Below are 17,227 nucleotides of genomic sequence, written 5' to 3'. Positions count from 1 at the left end.
ACACACACACACACACACACACACACACACACACACACACACACACACAGCACAAACAACTGTCAGCATCTTGTAAGTGACAGCTCGGCTATATGTGGGGGATGGGTGTTGTCAGCTGAAACAGAGATCAGAATCAGAGCAAGAAGTGGTTCAAACATCCATGATGGTTTGTGGTTCACCATTTTCTAGCCTTAACTTTGGCTTTTGGTTGTCGCCGTTTTAGTTTTTTGAAAACCCAAGGTAAGACTGTGCGGGCCAATGCGTTGAGCTGGGGATTCAAAGTACAGTTACAAAAAAACAAAACTGGCATCCAAGGAGGCAATTTTTCTTAAATAGTTTTGAGCTTTGTTTTTTTATGAAGGTTTGCTTTGGAATCTGGATTTTACAGAGAGTGGTGAAGGCTGCACAGAAGTCTGTTGGAGTCAGCCTCCCCACCATCGCAAACATCTACACCTCCAGATGCAGGAAGATGTCCACCTGCATCATGAAGGACCCCACTCACCCAGCACACACACTTTTTGCCCCGCTCCCCTCAGGAAGGAGGTTGAGGAGATTAAGTGTAGAACCACTAGACTGAGGAACAGCTTCTACCCTGAGGCTTTTAGACTCAAGAATCTCTAACCAGAATAATCACTGTGAAAAATCACATCATGTTACTTTTTTGTTTCTGTCTAGCTCTCAAAGGAGGCGCATACATTCCTTCTCGCTCCCTGTTTCCTTCTTGCTTTATTTTTTTGCTCTCTGTCTGTGTATCGGAGCAGCTCCTATTTTTTTTTTTACACATCTCCCGAAATGGAAACTACTGTTTTGGATCTGACCAACTGGACTTTCAACGTATATTACAAATTCTTTCAACAAAGTGATAGAGTCCTGGAGAACCCTCATCTGCTCAGATGAGGCGTGCAGCTGGATATATCTTGGGGGGGGGTCTGCCTCTGCTATTGACCCAGGATGCTGAAATCGCCAATAATAGGATTTATGATAACAGTTTTCCTGTGTTTGGAATAGTCTGGATCCTGGTTTATCGACATACAAAGAAGACGGCTGCAGCTAATTTGGACCTCGACAAGCTGCTGTCTATGTGAAGGTCTGGTTCGTGCTGGAGGACTCAAAATCAGCTGATTTATGAGTGAAACCGTAAGTTGGAAGTTATTTGAATCGCATGCCACCTGCGACTTTAGGACTCGTCAGCCTGAAAAAAACATCTTGAAGTGGCTCGTAAGCACGGACCAGTGGAATGCATCCTGATCTGGACATTTCGGACTTTGGAAAGTATCAGTACGAACTCAAGGCTGACGGATAAATAGTCTGCCTGAATAAATTAACAATTGAGGTTATCTGAACCTCTCCCCAGCTGGCGTCGGAACAAGCAGACTTATCAATTTCTCCTGGGAAATGTGTAAACTAAAGAAAAGCCTTGTCTACCTGATCACCATCAAACTAGTTGATCCACTATGAGAAGGTGCTACTTATAAGACTGAGCTTGTTGTGGCTCCTCGGTCTGATGAAGTCTTTTGGATGAAAGACACAACGTTTCATTAAAAAGAAACCATCCAGAGGACCTGACTTAACTTTTGTTGTCTTTTTCTACCTCGATTAGTGAGCATGAATCAGGATGTTCATAAATATGGAGTGAACTAATGTGTCGACTCATAACAAAATGTAGGAAACACTAAACAACTTGAACCGTGGGCTTCTTGGATGGCAGCCCTCTGCTCCACACAGAAGGCTGCGGTAGTTCGGTGATCAGTGGTTGGGTCAGGACTAGGGATGCACCGATCCACTTTTTTCACTTCTGATACCGATAATCTGAGGTTCAGTATAGGTCGATACCGATCCGATACCGAAAAACAACGCTGAATTAACTTAAAACATTATTTTTTTTTAAACACAGACATAAATGTACCGAAGTACAAATTTATTGAAAACTGCACCAGTACAGCACACTTAAACACACAATAGCTTTACAATTGGTCAAACATGTAAAAACAACACAACTTTAATTTGTTCAGTCAGTGCTATTATGAGTATACCATCCAATGTAAAATAAATAATAATAAAGAACCTGAAACTGACAAAAACAATAGGTTGACAACTTTGGTCAAACACGATAAAATAAACTTCAACAAACCTTTCAAATGTTCAGGAATTCTACATATAATGTAAAATAAATAATAAAGGAGCTGAAAAAGGAGGAAAAAAAATAGCTTCACTAACTTGGTTGGCAGATATTTAAAATAAACATTAATCAGCTCCTGTTCTTATGGATCGGTCACATTGTCACCGATCCCCGATCAAGATTTATTTATTTATTCAATACTGATACTAATCTCGGATCTGTGCATCTTTACCCATACCCAATCAAGACATTTTTTTCCCCCCGATACTAGTCCCAGATCTGTACATCTCTACCGATACCCGATCAAGAATTTTTTGATGACTTTACCAATACCGATATTAATATCGGAATGGTGCAGCTCTACCGATACCCGATCAAGGATTTATTTATTTTTCCCCAATACATATACTAGTCCCAGATCTGTGCATCTCTACCAATACCTGATCAAGAATTTTTTGATGACTTTACCAATACCGATATTAATATCGGAACGGTGCAGCTCTACCGATACCCGATCAAGACATTTTTCCCCCCGATACTAGTCCCAGATCTGTACATCTCTACCGATACCTGATCAATAATTTTTTGATGACTTTACCAATACCGATATTAATATCGGAATGGTGCAGCTCTACCGATACCCGATCAAGAATTAATTTATTTTTCCCCAATACATATACTAGTCCCAGATCTGTACATCTCTACCGATACTCGATCAAGAATTTTTCAATGACTGTACCGATACGATATTAATGTAGGATCAGTGAATCTCTAGTAAGGATCTGGCGTGTAAACAATGATCAAGTCTTCATGTGAGTTCACATTCTGTGGCGGACCGGGAAGAAGGAAGCAGCCCATCGAAAGAAGAAGAAAAGGATGATTCCTAAAGAGATATTAGCTTTTTGTCATCACTTCTTCTGAGCTCTCAGTATTTTTATCTTACTTTGCATAATAAGCAGTCATGGTAATGCATAAAAAAGCTGCCAAAGTAAAAAATGATGGACTATTGATCAGGACCACCTTAAAAAAGTAAAGAAAACTCAGAGAGAGAGAGATTGGAGATCTTTTTATCTTATAGTGGAGCGCTTTAAAAAAAGCAGTCCTAAGTACAGCAATCATCAGTTTTAAGTTATGGTAAGTCATTCCAACAAGTGAGCAAATATTAAAAATTAGCACTTTATATTTTTAAACGTCAAACCTCTTTGAATGTGAGTCACCTGCAGCTCTTTATTTTTTTATTTTATTTATTTTTTCCTAACCAGCATTAAGCGGCGCTATCAGGAGCTTCTTCGGGACAATATCTGAAAAGTGAAAAAGCTTTGACCACAATTCAGAAAATTCTATTCAAATTTTGTCTTACAAGAATAAAAATGGAGCTCTTCAACCATGCCTCTTATCTTTATGGCTTCAGATTATCTAAATAATTAGTTCGGTCTCATCCTCACGGCTTAATCCCATTCATCTGATCAAATCAGAGCTTCTTAGGCAGAAGTGACAAGAAAGTGAAGTAATTATTTCAGCTGCTCTGCTCCTGCTCCATAATGTAAGAGGGAGAGGGAGAGGGAGAGGGAGAGGGAGAGGGAGAGGGAGAGGGAGAGGGAGAGGGAGAGGGAGAGGGAGAGGACGCATGAGAAATGGAAATAAAACTGAGAGAACAGGAAGCTAAATGTTTTGATGTCATCTTTCTACTTAATTTGTTGCTTTCTTCGTGAACACAAATCAGATATTTTAAGAAGGAACTTCTAACGTTTTATTTACTATTTTAAAATTTTTCTAAACGTTCTGAATTATGTGGAAGTGGAAAAAAATGTGAAAAATGTATATGTATAAAAAGAAAGTCCAAGGCCTGAGTCTCAGTATTTGTAGGTTTGCACTTGTTAAACTCACGTTGTTGTTTCCTGCTAGTGCTCAGAACATTGCACATTGTTTTCTTTATTAGGTCAATTTTTAGCATTATTGTCACATTTGGTTTCATTAAAATATGTTTAATCTTCAGAAATACATGTTTTTAGAATCCGTCCTGCAGAATACAAGGCCGTGAGTAAAAGCTCGACACAGACCCATACTGGTCACGATTCGTCAAGACTATTCACTGTAGACCAGAGCCAATCATAATGGATGTTGTCTCTAGCTTTCAGCAGTCCATCCAACCATTGGTACCATCCAACCATCTATCCATCCATCCACCCATCCAACCATCTGTCCATCCATCTACCCATCCAAACATCTGTCCATCCATCCATCCACCCACACAACCATCTGTCAATCTTCCATCATCCATCTATCCATCCATCATCCATCCAACCATCTAGCATCAATCTATCAACCATCCATTCAGCATCCATCCATCCATCCATCCATCCAGCCAACCTACCATCTGTCATCCATCCATCCATCCATCCATCCAACTATCTGTCCATCCAACCATCCATCCATCCAACCATCTGTCCATCCACCTAGCCATCCAACCATATGTCCATCCATCCATCCATGCATCCAACCATCTGTCCATCCATCCATCCATGTATCCAACCATCCATCCATCTAGCCATCCAGCCAGCCAACCATCCATCTATCCATTCAACCATCTGTCCATCCATCCAATCATCCGTCCAGCCGTCCTTCCATCCTTCCGTCTGTCCGTCCGTCCGTCCGTCCGTCCATCCATCCATCCATCCATCCATCCATCCATCCATCCATCCATCCATCCATCCATCCATTATCTTTACCTTCTTCCTTTCTGGGTCATGGGAGTCACTGGTGCCACTGGTGCCCATATCTAGCAGTCCCTGTGTGAGTGGCAGGGGACACCCTGGACAGGTCTCCAGTCCAACACAGGGACACATAGAGACAAACGAGACAAACAACCATTCACTCTCTCACTCACACCTAGGGACAATTTAGTTACCAATCAGCCTAACATTTTTTTTCATTTTCATTTAGCCTTTATTTATCCAGGTTAGTCTCATGCATGTTTTTGGTCTGTGGGAGGAAACTGGAGTACCTGAAGAATACCCACACATGCACCCGGGGGGGGGGGGGGGGGGGGGCATGCAGACTCCACCCAGAAAGGCTCCCTGCCGGGATTTAATCTGGTGACCTTCTCGCTGAGCGCTTACTCACCGTGCTAACAAAGACAAAAAGGTTTTTGACTTCTGTTTAGCACAAAATTGACAAAATAACATTCATAAAAACACTTTTTCTTCCTCTCTGAGCACTGTTTTCAGATTTTGCCCCACCCTCTGCACAGAAAAGAACTTGCAGAGCCACCGCTTGGAAAAACTAATAATTAATTTTATCACAACTTTGTGTAATTATTTTTATTAATATTTTCAGCTTTTCTTTGCTCATTGGTTCTGCTCGTCTTTCCTCCCCATTGCTGGTTTCCTCTCCCTGCTTGGTCTTCCGTCTCTTATTTCTCATCACTCACTCATTTCTGTGCCTGCAGGACAATTTTTTATTTTTTACCCATTCCTTCTACTTCATCTCTCTCTCTCTCTCTCTGCTTTATTTAACTATCCATACATCCTTCTCCTTCTATCCAACCCTTTTTAATACCCTCTCAAACATAGGTGTTTGTGTGTTTGTGTGTTTGCTGACACGGCATCTCTCTCGCTCTTCTTCCCTCTCTCCCACTCCGTTCGATGCTGAATGGAGAGGGCATCAAATAGCGATGATTGATGGACAGACTGAGTATAAGAATAGTGTACTTGGGTGTGTCGAAGGAATTTGCAAAAAAGAGTAATAAAAGCTGAAGCATCAAAATGGAAATTGAAAAAGAAGTATTTTAGGTGTGGCAGAAAGAGAGGGAGGAGAGAGAAACATATCAGACATATAAGCCATGAGGAGAGAAAGTACTTTAGGACAGAGAGAGAGAGATCATAAAGACAGTACAGAGGCTTAATAGACAAGATTAATAAAAGGCCAATATAAACGTGTCTATACATGCACAAGATGGGCCCATTAGTGTACTCTGTTCGCTGCAAGGCACATCCTTCTATAGCTGATGATCATCATCAGCTGGGTGTGCAAAAACGCTTGTAGACAATCAAAAAAACAATAGTTTACAGCATGAATTTAAGAAATCAATAGAGTCAACAAAAGAAAACAGAACCTTTTAATGAAACTCTCAGAAAGAAGATGCACGTTACCAACTTACTAAATTTGGTAGCCAAACCTAATTCAAGATGGCCACCTCCACAAATGCACCTTATCTAACAGAAATGACTATAACTTGGTCAAATTTCAATCAATCAATCAATATACTTTATTGATCCCAAAGGGAAATTTCATTTCAGTACATCTGTCAAGAAAAGAAAACAACAGACATGGGGGAGACAGATGTCATGGGGGAGACAGGTGTCTGAGGCTGCAGCCGCAGAGAGCAGCACCATCTTTTCATTAGATAAGGAAAGTGAAAAACACGAAGAGAGGAAGGGGGTATAAAAAAAGTCTCTCACACTGTGGCTTTGACAAAGTGTAAGATAGCAAAAAACTACCTCAGCACAAAAAAGTGACATAAATAGACATAATACATATGTGTGTGGAGTGAGTAGAGGGAGGGGGGTCCCAGCATGGCCGCCAGGTGAGCGGCACAGCCCTTTGGCGCCTTTGCATCTTATAGGTTGCTGCACCAGGGGAGGCAATGAGGGAGGCCGGCGAAGGCATGAGTTTGAGGGGAAGTCATAGCACAGCACCGTCCAGAGTGTCCCCAACCCCCATTCCCAGCCATAGTCCTGATAAAAGGTGTTTGTTTATCAGCCAGCTCGGTTGAGCTCTGTCACAGGTCTACGTCTTTGGGGAGGGGAGCAGAGCATCTTGTTTCCATAACATCCAAGGAGAAATTGAGATAGTCAGCCTTGCAAGGCCAGAGCCAGATTCAGATTTCAACATTGTTTTGGGTCAGGCCGAGCTCGTTAATTTCCGCATCTGCCTTGCCACTCTCTAGTACATCTCATGGCGACTCCAAACAGCTGAATTGTGATTACTTACGCCGACATTGGGCTTACAACTTCTCCAAGATCTCTTCCTTCCAATGGTCAGTGAACACTGCCAGAAGTTCCACAGTCCTGCCTGCTCAGCTCTGATACAGGTCCACAGATAGATCGCACAGAGTCCGAGTGTTGCCAAGCCCGGCACACACATTCCAGACAACTTAAACAGCTGCTGACATTTGCAGATTTGTCAATAATCCAGATTTCCATCAACTCCAAAAAGTAGAATCCAGTTATTATAAATCCAATTATGCTTCTGAGGTAGGAGGGCTCTCCTTCACCCTGTCTTCTTGTTGAGAAAATTTGATCCATTTCGTTGCACGACCAGCTCCATAGTTTACAGTTTGGAAGGTATGCAAAAAGGGGCTCTGAAAAAGGTTCACAGCAAAGCAGGGACAGAGCGGAGGAGGAAGCGTCGCCTTTGTCGAGAGCAAGCAGTAAAAAAAACAAAACAGAGACTGATCTAAAATCTGATGTGGTAGTAGCTGAGACCCATTCACAACACAAGTGCTAACACATCTTGTAATATTGGATGACGTTGCCACAATGAGCAAAAGATGATCTTAGTTTAAAACTGTGGCAGGAAGTGTGCATTCATTAAAAAATGCTTTTTCTTTATTGTATTTCAGAAGAGACTATTGACTATATGTTCATTTGACTATTTAGAAATGAAGAGGAGATTCATTATTGAAGCAAAGCATGACTCATGAGTTCCTTTGAGTTCCGTGTCTTTCTGTACATGTTTTATCACTTGTGTGTTCATCAGTCCTCACAGCCACAAGTTTGGCTGTCAGACTTTGTCCTCAGAAGGAGACGATAAGCGAATTCATAAGCATCATTTTAATTTGTAGATATTCAAGGAAAGCAATTTACATGAGATTGGAGCCCTTTATACTGAAGTCTTTGTTTGAATGATATACATTTTCTTCAACCTAAACATCAAACTTTTTGTCAGAGGTTTGCATCTGTCTCGACTCGCCCAAAAAACTAAAAACACCACCAACAAGAAATACCAAAGCATGCAACAAAAATACAAAAACAAGGCACCAGAAGTGAAAAAGTGAAATACATCTACAGCAACATGGTCTTATAAGCAGAGTGGTTCTGTTGGCAATCAGGTACTTTAAGCAATGTTACCAGTGTGGCTCAGTTAGCAGTGAGGGACTTTTAGCAGCATACTATTAGCAGTGTGGTTCTGTTAGCGGCGTGGTATTGTTAGCAGCGTTAGCAGGTCTTGTTAGCAGGTCCCGTTAGCAACATGATGATAATAACAACTGCAGCAACTGCCCTCCCAGACTGCCTTCCCGAACCGTGTCCGGCATAGTTTGATCCATGTAGGTAGATGAAGGCTCATGGAGATGGCCGCCATGACAGGCCGGAGCCTGAGCCCGAGGCAGGAAGGGTGCCGGGAACTGAACCACGATGGCAAGGCAGTGACACACAAAACTCCAAAAGTGCCTCACAGTCATACCCATAACGTGGGTGTGCAGTGTAGGCACATAAAAGTTGAAACAAAACCAACAGGAACAAAAAAAGAGCAAATCAAAGCAGAGCTCCCGTCAGTGCGGCCATACTGCGGCGCACGTGACGTCTCTCTATATACAACGTATCCAACTCATTTGTCCCAGTGTTTCTATATCAATATTTGTCTTTTTTTTTTTTTTTTGCCCACCCTCTCCATATTCGCGCTTTCTCTTTTCAGTCAACTACACCCTACCTTCTCACAGCCTGAAACATATGGGTGCATGCACACACACACATACATATACTGTACATACATCTGCACACAAACCCACATACAGCTGGGGGCAAGGGCTAATTGAGTGGTGCCTTGGGTGTTCTAGTTATGTGAGCCTCTCAGGAGTGGTCAAACACATCACAAATACTCACGGCCTGACACGCACATATCTTGAGTTGAAGCATGGTTCTATTTTTCTCCTTAAAATAAATGAGCTCTTGCTAAAAGAGACGGAGGATATAGTCGTGCGCTCTGTCTGCAACAGTATGCCGATATGAGATGTACTGTATGTGCCTATAAATAGCTTCACCTTCCTTTCTGTCTTTACTATTCATTGTCCCCTTCCCCATCAAGTGGTAAGGGAATAGCTGCTCCTAAAGGGAGCAAGCAAATAGATAGTTAAAGAAGAGAAGAGGGCAGAAGAATGCACGAATAAGCAAAACGAATACAAACCCAATGCTGAAAAAGTTAGAACGTTGTGTAATATAATAAAGCATGTTGCAATAATTCACAAGAAATTGCACTTTTAAAAAAAGTAGTTTTGATTTAATGAGAGCAACACATCTAAAAAAAAAAATGTGTAAACAGGGACACGTTTACCTCTGTGAAGCACTTCTCCTAACAACAGGAGCTGAGGAGACCAGCTGCTGTAAGTTTAAGAGAAAAACCATGTCCCGTTCTTATCTGATGTCAAATTTTAGCTGTTCAACACTCTTGAGTCTTCTTTGCCACATTTTTTGTTTCACGCTACGCCAAATGTTTTCAATTAGTAGGAGGTCTGGTCTGAAGGCAGGTCAGGTCTCTTCTACTTCCAAGTCATGGTGGTGTAATGGATGCCGTGTGCTGTTCGGCTATAAAATATGCAAAACCTTCCCTGAAAGAAACATCAGGATGGGAGCATATGTTGTTCTAAAACCTGTATGTTATGCCTTTCCAGATGTGTAAAGTCATGCCACAGACACAAATGCACCCCCATACCATCAGAGAGGCAGGTTTTTGAACCAGGCATTGATTACAGGCCAACTGGTCCACCAGCTCTTTAGTACAGAGGATGCGGCTCTCGTTGGTTTCCAAAACGAATATCGCATTTTGATTTGTCTGACCACAAAACAGTTTTTTTTCTTTTTGCCTCAGTCAACCTGATGGGACTGATGTTGCCAAACAATGTAATTAGTTGCACAATGCTCCTCTAATTGTGTCCTATTCACACCACTTACCTTTACAGCCTTTTGTTGCTGCCATTTAACTCAAAGTACATTTTTTGTCCCTAAAATGATACAGGTTCTTAGTTTGAACATTTTCTGTTAACTATTTTCCAATGTAAATAAGATATGAGTTTATGAAATTAGCAAATCATCACATTACAGTGTTATTGATCTTTTATACGATGTCTCAGCTTTGTTGGAATTGGGGATTGTACTTAAAGGGTTCTTGCTCCTTTTTTTTTTTCTTCTGCTCTCTTATTCTGTCATTTATCTTTGTCACACAGTCATAGACTTTCTTTTACACTTTTCTTCTGCTTGTGAGAAAAGACCGAGACAAATGCATTAAAATGTGAACTAGAGTGTTAGACGCACAAACAGTGACGTCACATTAACGCTCACTAAGTGTCCGGGCGCTCTGTCACGCTCTGCCACTTTAGTCAAGCCTATGTCTGCGTGTTTGTTTTGTTTGTCCGCGTGGGAGACGTGTTACCAGAAAATACACTTAGCAGAACATATTTAACTGAGTCATAACGATGGCTCGTGGGTGTACGTGTGTCTTTTTGTGTGTAAACAGGCAGCAGTGGCAACGAAAGGCGAGACTGCAGCCCATTTGAGCTACTGTTGCTTTGACTCACTTACTGACAGTAAATTTTGATTATATCTACATCTTATGTTTTTATTTTGACCCCTAATGTGCAAAAAGGCACTGACCTTAATTTTTACTTAAAGCAATAGTTCAGATCTTTTGAAGTGGGCTCGTGACAAAGATATAAATAGTTGATGTCTTACCTGTTGTAGATCATCTGGCGAGTTGACTGCATAGCATTTTGAGCTAACCTAATATTACCAATTTGTTCACATTTACTGGTCTAAACATTAGCTTCTATTTAATAGTTAAAATTAGTTTAGCAAAAAAAAGATTAAGCTAATTTATTGAAGCTATGTTTATTAATTTGCTTAAACGATTAGATGTTGCAAATGGAATCTGTTACAATGAGTCAAGGAATCATATTTTACAGTGAAGAGTTATCAGCAACTCAGTCATTAATCTTTGTACAGAACCCTGCTTACAAAGATCTGAACTATGCCTTTAATATGCGACTGTTTTATCCATATGTTACTCATAAACATGAAAATGAAGAACGTTCTTATTTTTAAATGTTTGATAAGCTCATCTGAGCTGATAAATTCTCAGTGTAGAATCCCTTTTAGGTCATACCAGTATTTATTATGATCCATGTGTCATGAAGACTCCACCTTGACTTTTATGCTTTTTTTGCATCTTTCACTTTTATAGTCTTGTATGTGTCTTGTCTACACTCTAATGATTTTTAAACTGATTAATTTTTTTCAGGTTATAAAAAAGAAATTCCTCGTTCAAATGACTCGTCAAAACACAAATCAGCAAAAACGCCTATATTTATAGCATCAAAATAAAGAGAAATAACATTCTTACTTTAAAATTTTCCCTAAAACATTTCAGATTTTATTTTCTTCTTTGACATAATTTACAATTTCCTCTCAGTTATTAACATTTCAACACAATCGAAGTTTAATGGTGACAGAATGAGAGCGACAGATCGAGTAAAAACAGTAGAAATGCTATACTGTTGTTGTTTTCTTTTTTAAAGTGCAAAGTAATATGGAGTATGTTCATAACAGGCTGCTTAGTCATTGTTTGCTAAACAATTTGTACAGTAGTCCCTCGTTTATCACTGGTTTTAGAGGACCACGTCCCCGCGCTAAGTGAAAAACCGTGAAAACAGTAGTCCAAGTTCAAGTTTCACTCCCAATCTCCCACCTTCTGTGTAAATAAATAATTTTAATTTAAATACTGCAATATTGTTTATTTAAAATATTACAGTATTTAAATTTAAATTGTAGAGAAGAGAAGAGCAGCAGGACATCAAAGGGTTCATGCAGCAGTAGCACGGAGAAGAAATGTACTTCTTGATCACTTGCCCTGAAACAACTGAACAAAGAAGTTTTAAAACAAGTAAAAAAGTAACTTTTAACACTTTCATATTTTGTGATTATGATGATTTTACCATGTGACATACTTTGAATTTTAAGTTGGAAGACAAAGGTTGATCAGTGCATCTGGACAGCAAAGGGTTAACCCTTCACGAAGCCGTTGCAGCACAGAGGAGAAATGTGGGCGTGGCAGAGAGCCGCAGGTGGCAGAGAGCGGAGATCATGACAGGCTACAGAGGGAGCTTCTCCCTGCACCTGTGGGCTGCACAAAGGTGCAGCAGGTTCTAAATCATTTAAAATAATTCATTTTAAATAAACAATCCATGCCGCTCGTGTGGCTTATCCATCAATCAGCCACTTGTGTGTCATGTCCACTCTTACTTTGAAAAAACGCAAAACAGGGAGTCTGTGAAAATCGAACCGCAAAATAGCAAAGGACTACTGTATCTCAAGTCCATATAAATCCTCCGAAAAACTTGTATATTTTATTTATTTTATAGAAAAATCTTTGTTTTTACTCCAAATATGGTTTTCATGTGAACAAGACGTGCGTATACAGCACTTAATCTTCGTTTTAAAAATTATCCAGAGCAGTGGAGACAAGAACTTCTTCTTTGCATATAAATGAAACACATTTTAAAATGATTGTAAAACTGATATATGATTTATTTATTATTTTGCAAACAGCTTTTTTTTTATTTTTTATATTCACTTAGATTTACATTTTGGTCACATTTAATTCTACAGTACAAAAGTGGTCTTATATGCCCTCAAGACTACAGTACATCAAATCAAACCCTCCACTACAGACTAATATTTACTGCATATCAAGAAACTACAGTGGCTGCATTCACCTAAATAATCACCTGGTGCAATTTAACACAACTTGTGTGTTACCATGTTGTTTATGAAGAGTACTCACAAGTAAGTCTTACAAATGCCATGGTTATGTAAAAATATATACATGTATAAAGATATATACTTTTCATTGTGTATTAAAACAAAAATCAGATGAGATATGTTCCTTAACTGCTCCTGCTCACTCCGTTTGAGTGGATGATTCTTGCCACCATCATTGCCAACTGTATCGTCCTGGCTCTGGAGCAACATTTACCAGATGGAGACAAGACGCCGCTGTCTGAACGGCTGGTGAGTTCAACTGAAAACAGGTCTGCAGCAGATTAACGTGATTAAATGTTGGGTTTTTTAAAGCAAACTATCATCCTCTTCCTTGATTCCTCCTTCTTTCATTTCACTCAGGATGATACAGAGCCATATTTCATTGGGATCTTCTGCTTTGAGTCTGGAATAAAGATCCTGGCACTTGGTTTTGCCTTCCACAAGAACTCCTACCTGAGAAATGGATGGAACGTCATGGACTTTGTGGTGGTGCTCACAGGGTAGGTGGCAAACATGCACGACATGACCACAGTGTAGATGCATGCTGTTGCAGCTTCATTCGTCAAGCATTTACTAAAGCTTTAAGGTTTCTTCGTCATGTGTTTTGCATTTGTTTGAGTGTGCGCGCGTGTGCTTTCCCCGCTCCTCTGCCCTGAAGACCCCATTCTGGGCGAGGCGGCAGTCAGATCACAGAGCTGAGCTGCAGGCAGCCAGCCGCCCATGTGGTGAACAAATGTCACCTCGGTGTTCGCTGAGACAAGAGGGAGTGGGAGACACAGGTGGAGCAGACTTCATAAAAGATGACACATGTTGCCCACCAAGGAGAGGCAGCGCAGATGAGGGGGGGAAACAAGAGGAGCGAGCCAAATAAAATAACAGGAGGGAAATAAAACATCTGATATAGCTCATATGTAAAGACCAGTGGCTAAAACGTGAGAAGATCCACAGATAAATGTTCAATATTTAAATATAATTCGGCTGCCATCACTTTTAATTTACATTATAGACGGGATAAACAATGAGTGTGATTGACAGAAATACAAGGAGGGGGTTGATTTTACAGACAGTGACTTAAAAATTGGTTTTGTAGCAACTGAGACTAATCTCTAACACATATTTTGAGTGCTAATGCTTAAATGTTACCGGTAACTTACGGTGTCTGTCTGTTAGCAAAAAATATTATCATCTACTGGACAGATTTACTTGAAACCTACAGAAAATAATCACTGGATTTAAATCTAGAATTAATTACATTTTGGAGCCAACCAAATTTAAGATGGCTGCCACAGCCAACTAACCTTAATAAACACAAAAACTGCTCTAATTCTGTCCATTTTGCATACGTTGTGTTCAAATATAGTGTGGTTGTAGCTGGGAGTCATTTAAAACACATGGTCAAAAACATGTATTGCTTTTAAAACACCTATTGCACAAGAGCTTTGTTTAAAATGTAAGACATCTGGTCAACCCTGTTTGTCTGTTAGTAAAATATCTCATGAACCACTGGGCAGATTTTAATGAAATGTTCAGAAAGCAAGGATTGAAAGTACATCTACAACTAATTAACTTTTGGAGTCAGTCCAATTCAAGATGGTCACTACAGCTAAATGATATTAGTCAACACAAAAATACCTGTAACATTGTCACATTTGGATTTGAAATGTTTTAAACTATCAGAACCCAGGTTTTGTCTGTTACTATCAAAAAGCCATTAATGATACATGCACGGTTTTAGTATAAGCCTTTGTGCTACAGTTACTTGCGACTACTGTGTGGAGTGTGGGTAAGTCTATATTTTTGTATGCATGTGAGGATTTCATGAGTCACATAAAACTTGTGTGCAGTTTGCTGACAGAGCATCAGTAGAGGGGGTGATTGCACCCCTCCCCCCTTCTGCCCACCATTTTTATCTCCTGCTCGCACACAGACTCATAAACACAAACACATGCACTGAGAGACTGCTCAGCCAGGCGGTAAGTTGCTCTGCTTTAATAAACGAGCAATCATGACACCAAACTCCTCTCGGCATGATGCAGCAGAGTGACTGCAAGAGAGGTGAGAAGACCAGTGTCAGAAGAAAGACAGCAGGGAGTGAGGAGGAGGAGGGAGGAGGAAGAGGAAGACATTATATTTATTTTCAAAGGAACAAGTTGTGAATATAAAGACGCTACCTTCTTCCAGTTTTCAAATCTCACTCTTGTAACAAAGCTATGGTGTCTGCTAGTCTGATGCTAATCATTGCTTCTTAACCCATTTTTTCTTCTTAAAATGACATCAACTGAAACTAGAGAAAATGCATTTCCTGCAAAAATGCAGTGCAAATGCTTATTGCTGAATAACTTGCTGAAAAATAGCTGAAATTAGCTACAAATGTGCTGAAATCTAGCTGAAATGGAAGAACAAGCCTCTAATAGCAGAATAAAGAAGAAATAACACATATTTGCTGAATTAGGTTTAAAAAAGCAGAAATTAGCCCCAAAATTAGGAAATTAGCTAAAAAGGTGAAATTAGCAAACAATAGCTGAAAAGTAGCTGAAAAGGCAGAAAGAAGCTTGAACTAAAAATAAGGAAAGAAGACACTGAAATGAGCTAAAAAAAAATGTTGAATTAGCTGAAAAAGCTAAAATTAGCACAAAACAGCCAACTAGTAGCTGAAATAGCAGAAAAGCTGAAACTTGCAGAAATACGCCGAAAGGAGCATAACAAGCTGAAATTAAAAAGTTACCAGTAAATAGGCTGAAAATCGCAGAAAATACCACAAAAATTTGAATTTATCTGCAAAGAGCCAAAATTAGTTAAGAAATGCTAAAAAAGTTAGCTGAAAAGGTAGAACAAGCTTAAAATAGCAGAAGTGGAGAGAGCCAATTTTGCCCATTTAGGCTGAAAGAAGCAGAAATGAGTACAACAAAGTAGAAATTCTCTGGAAAAAGCATGGACATTTTTTTGGTATCTGGAAAAAGATTACCCCCCCACCCCCCTCCCCCCCCCAAAAAAAAACAAAACAACAACAACTGAAAAGTAGCACAAAATCAGAAATAAGTGTAAATTACCAGAAGGAAAAGGAGAGCGCACATTTTTGCTGACTATGCTGAAAAAAGTTGAAAAGAGTGCAAAAAATGTGGAATTAACTGAAAAAGTTCAAATTCGCACGAGAACAGCTAAATAGTAGCTGAAATAGCAGAAAATGCCGAAACTTGCAGAAATAAGGTAAAAGTAGCAGAACAAGCTGAAATAAGCAGAAAGAAGTTAGAAGAAGCACAAAAAATGTTGTAGTTAGCTGAAAGAATCTTAAAGCACCACAACTAGCTGAAAAAAAAAAACCCAGTGGAAATCAGATAAAACCAGCTGAAAAAAAGTTTACATTTGCACAAGGAAGCTGAAAAAAGCTGAACCGGAACAAAATGTGAAAGGAGCAGCAAAAGGTTGTAAACAGATGTAAACATTCGAAGGATGTCAAATGAGCTTAAATTATTTCCTATGAGGAAAGAAATGTCAGAAAAAGCTAAATAGTAAAAAAAAAAAAAAAAAAAAAAATCTCAAGTTGCACCAATACTAAAAGTCATAGCACCTTTTTCCTGAATGAGCTGAATGTTTTGATATATGACTTGTTGAAATAGCACAAAAATTGTGGAACGAGAAAGATGCTGAAAAACATATAGAAGAAAAATGGATCACAATAGTGTGAATTCTTCATAAGCACTCACACAATAAAGTCATTTATATGATAATTTTATGATTGAAGGTATGGTATATATAAAAAAAAAGAACAGTCTAAAATCAGTCTAAAATCAGTCTAAAACAGTCTGGTAAGTTCAAAATACACCCCATCACTCTGGGTACCAACAGACAAGCGATAACAATGTGTTGACATTTCCATTTATTTATAAAAAAAAAAAAATTACCAACCAAGAAACAAATTTCAAAAAAAATTTCAAATGTAACTTAACCAGCACTAACGCCTAAATCCAGCGAGTAAAGTCCAACTTAACATTGTACAGAAATTGTTGTTCAGTGCAAACATCCATAAAAATAATCAAAGGGATAGTTCAGATTTTTAAAAGTGGGCTTCTGTTGAAAGGTTTTGAACAATCACTATCTTACCTGTTATAGACAGACAACTCATTGAATGACTTCAGTTTGAAGACAGTTTTATTTAAACAAACCCTTACACCATAAACTATTTCACCTTAGATTTGAAATCCAACATAAATAATATTCCCTCTGAAAGGCCGCACTGGAAGCACTACAGCTAACTGCTGCTGCTGCATTTCATACCAATAAATTAATGAGCGTGTAA

General features: G+C 39.4%; 1 protein-coding gene across 1 annotated transcript in view; it reads left to right on the top strand.

Annotated features, from left to right (window-relative positions):
* The window catches only part of cacna1aa (calcium channel, voltage-dependent, P/Q type, alpha 1A subunit, a), a 110,513-nt gene that overhangs the window by 12,921 nt on the left and 80,365 nt on the right, over positions 1–17,227 (top strand). Inside the window, exons 2-3 of the mRNA XM_037688521.1 lie at positions 13,074–13,179; positions 13,291–13,430. Coding sequence (XP_037544449.1) covers positions 13,074–13,179; positions 13,291–13,430 — 246 coding nt within the window. The remainder of the gene's footprint in view (positions 1–13,073; positions 13,180–13,290; positions 13,431–17,227) is intronic.

This window comes from Nematolebias whitei, chromosome 15 (genome assembly GCF_014905685.2).
Source record: "Nematolebias whitei isolate Nwh7 chromosome 15, NemWhi1, whole genome shotgun sequence".
Classification (NCBI taxonomy): domain Eukaryota; kingdom Metazoa; phylum Chordata; class Actinopteri; order Cyprinodontiformes; family Rivulidae; genus Nematolebias; species Nematolebias whitei.
This window is presented reverse-complemented; position numbering and strand designations above follow the sequence as displayed.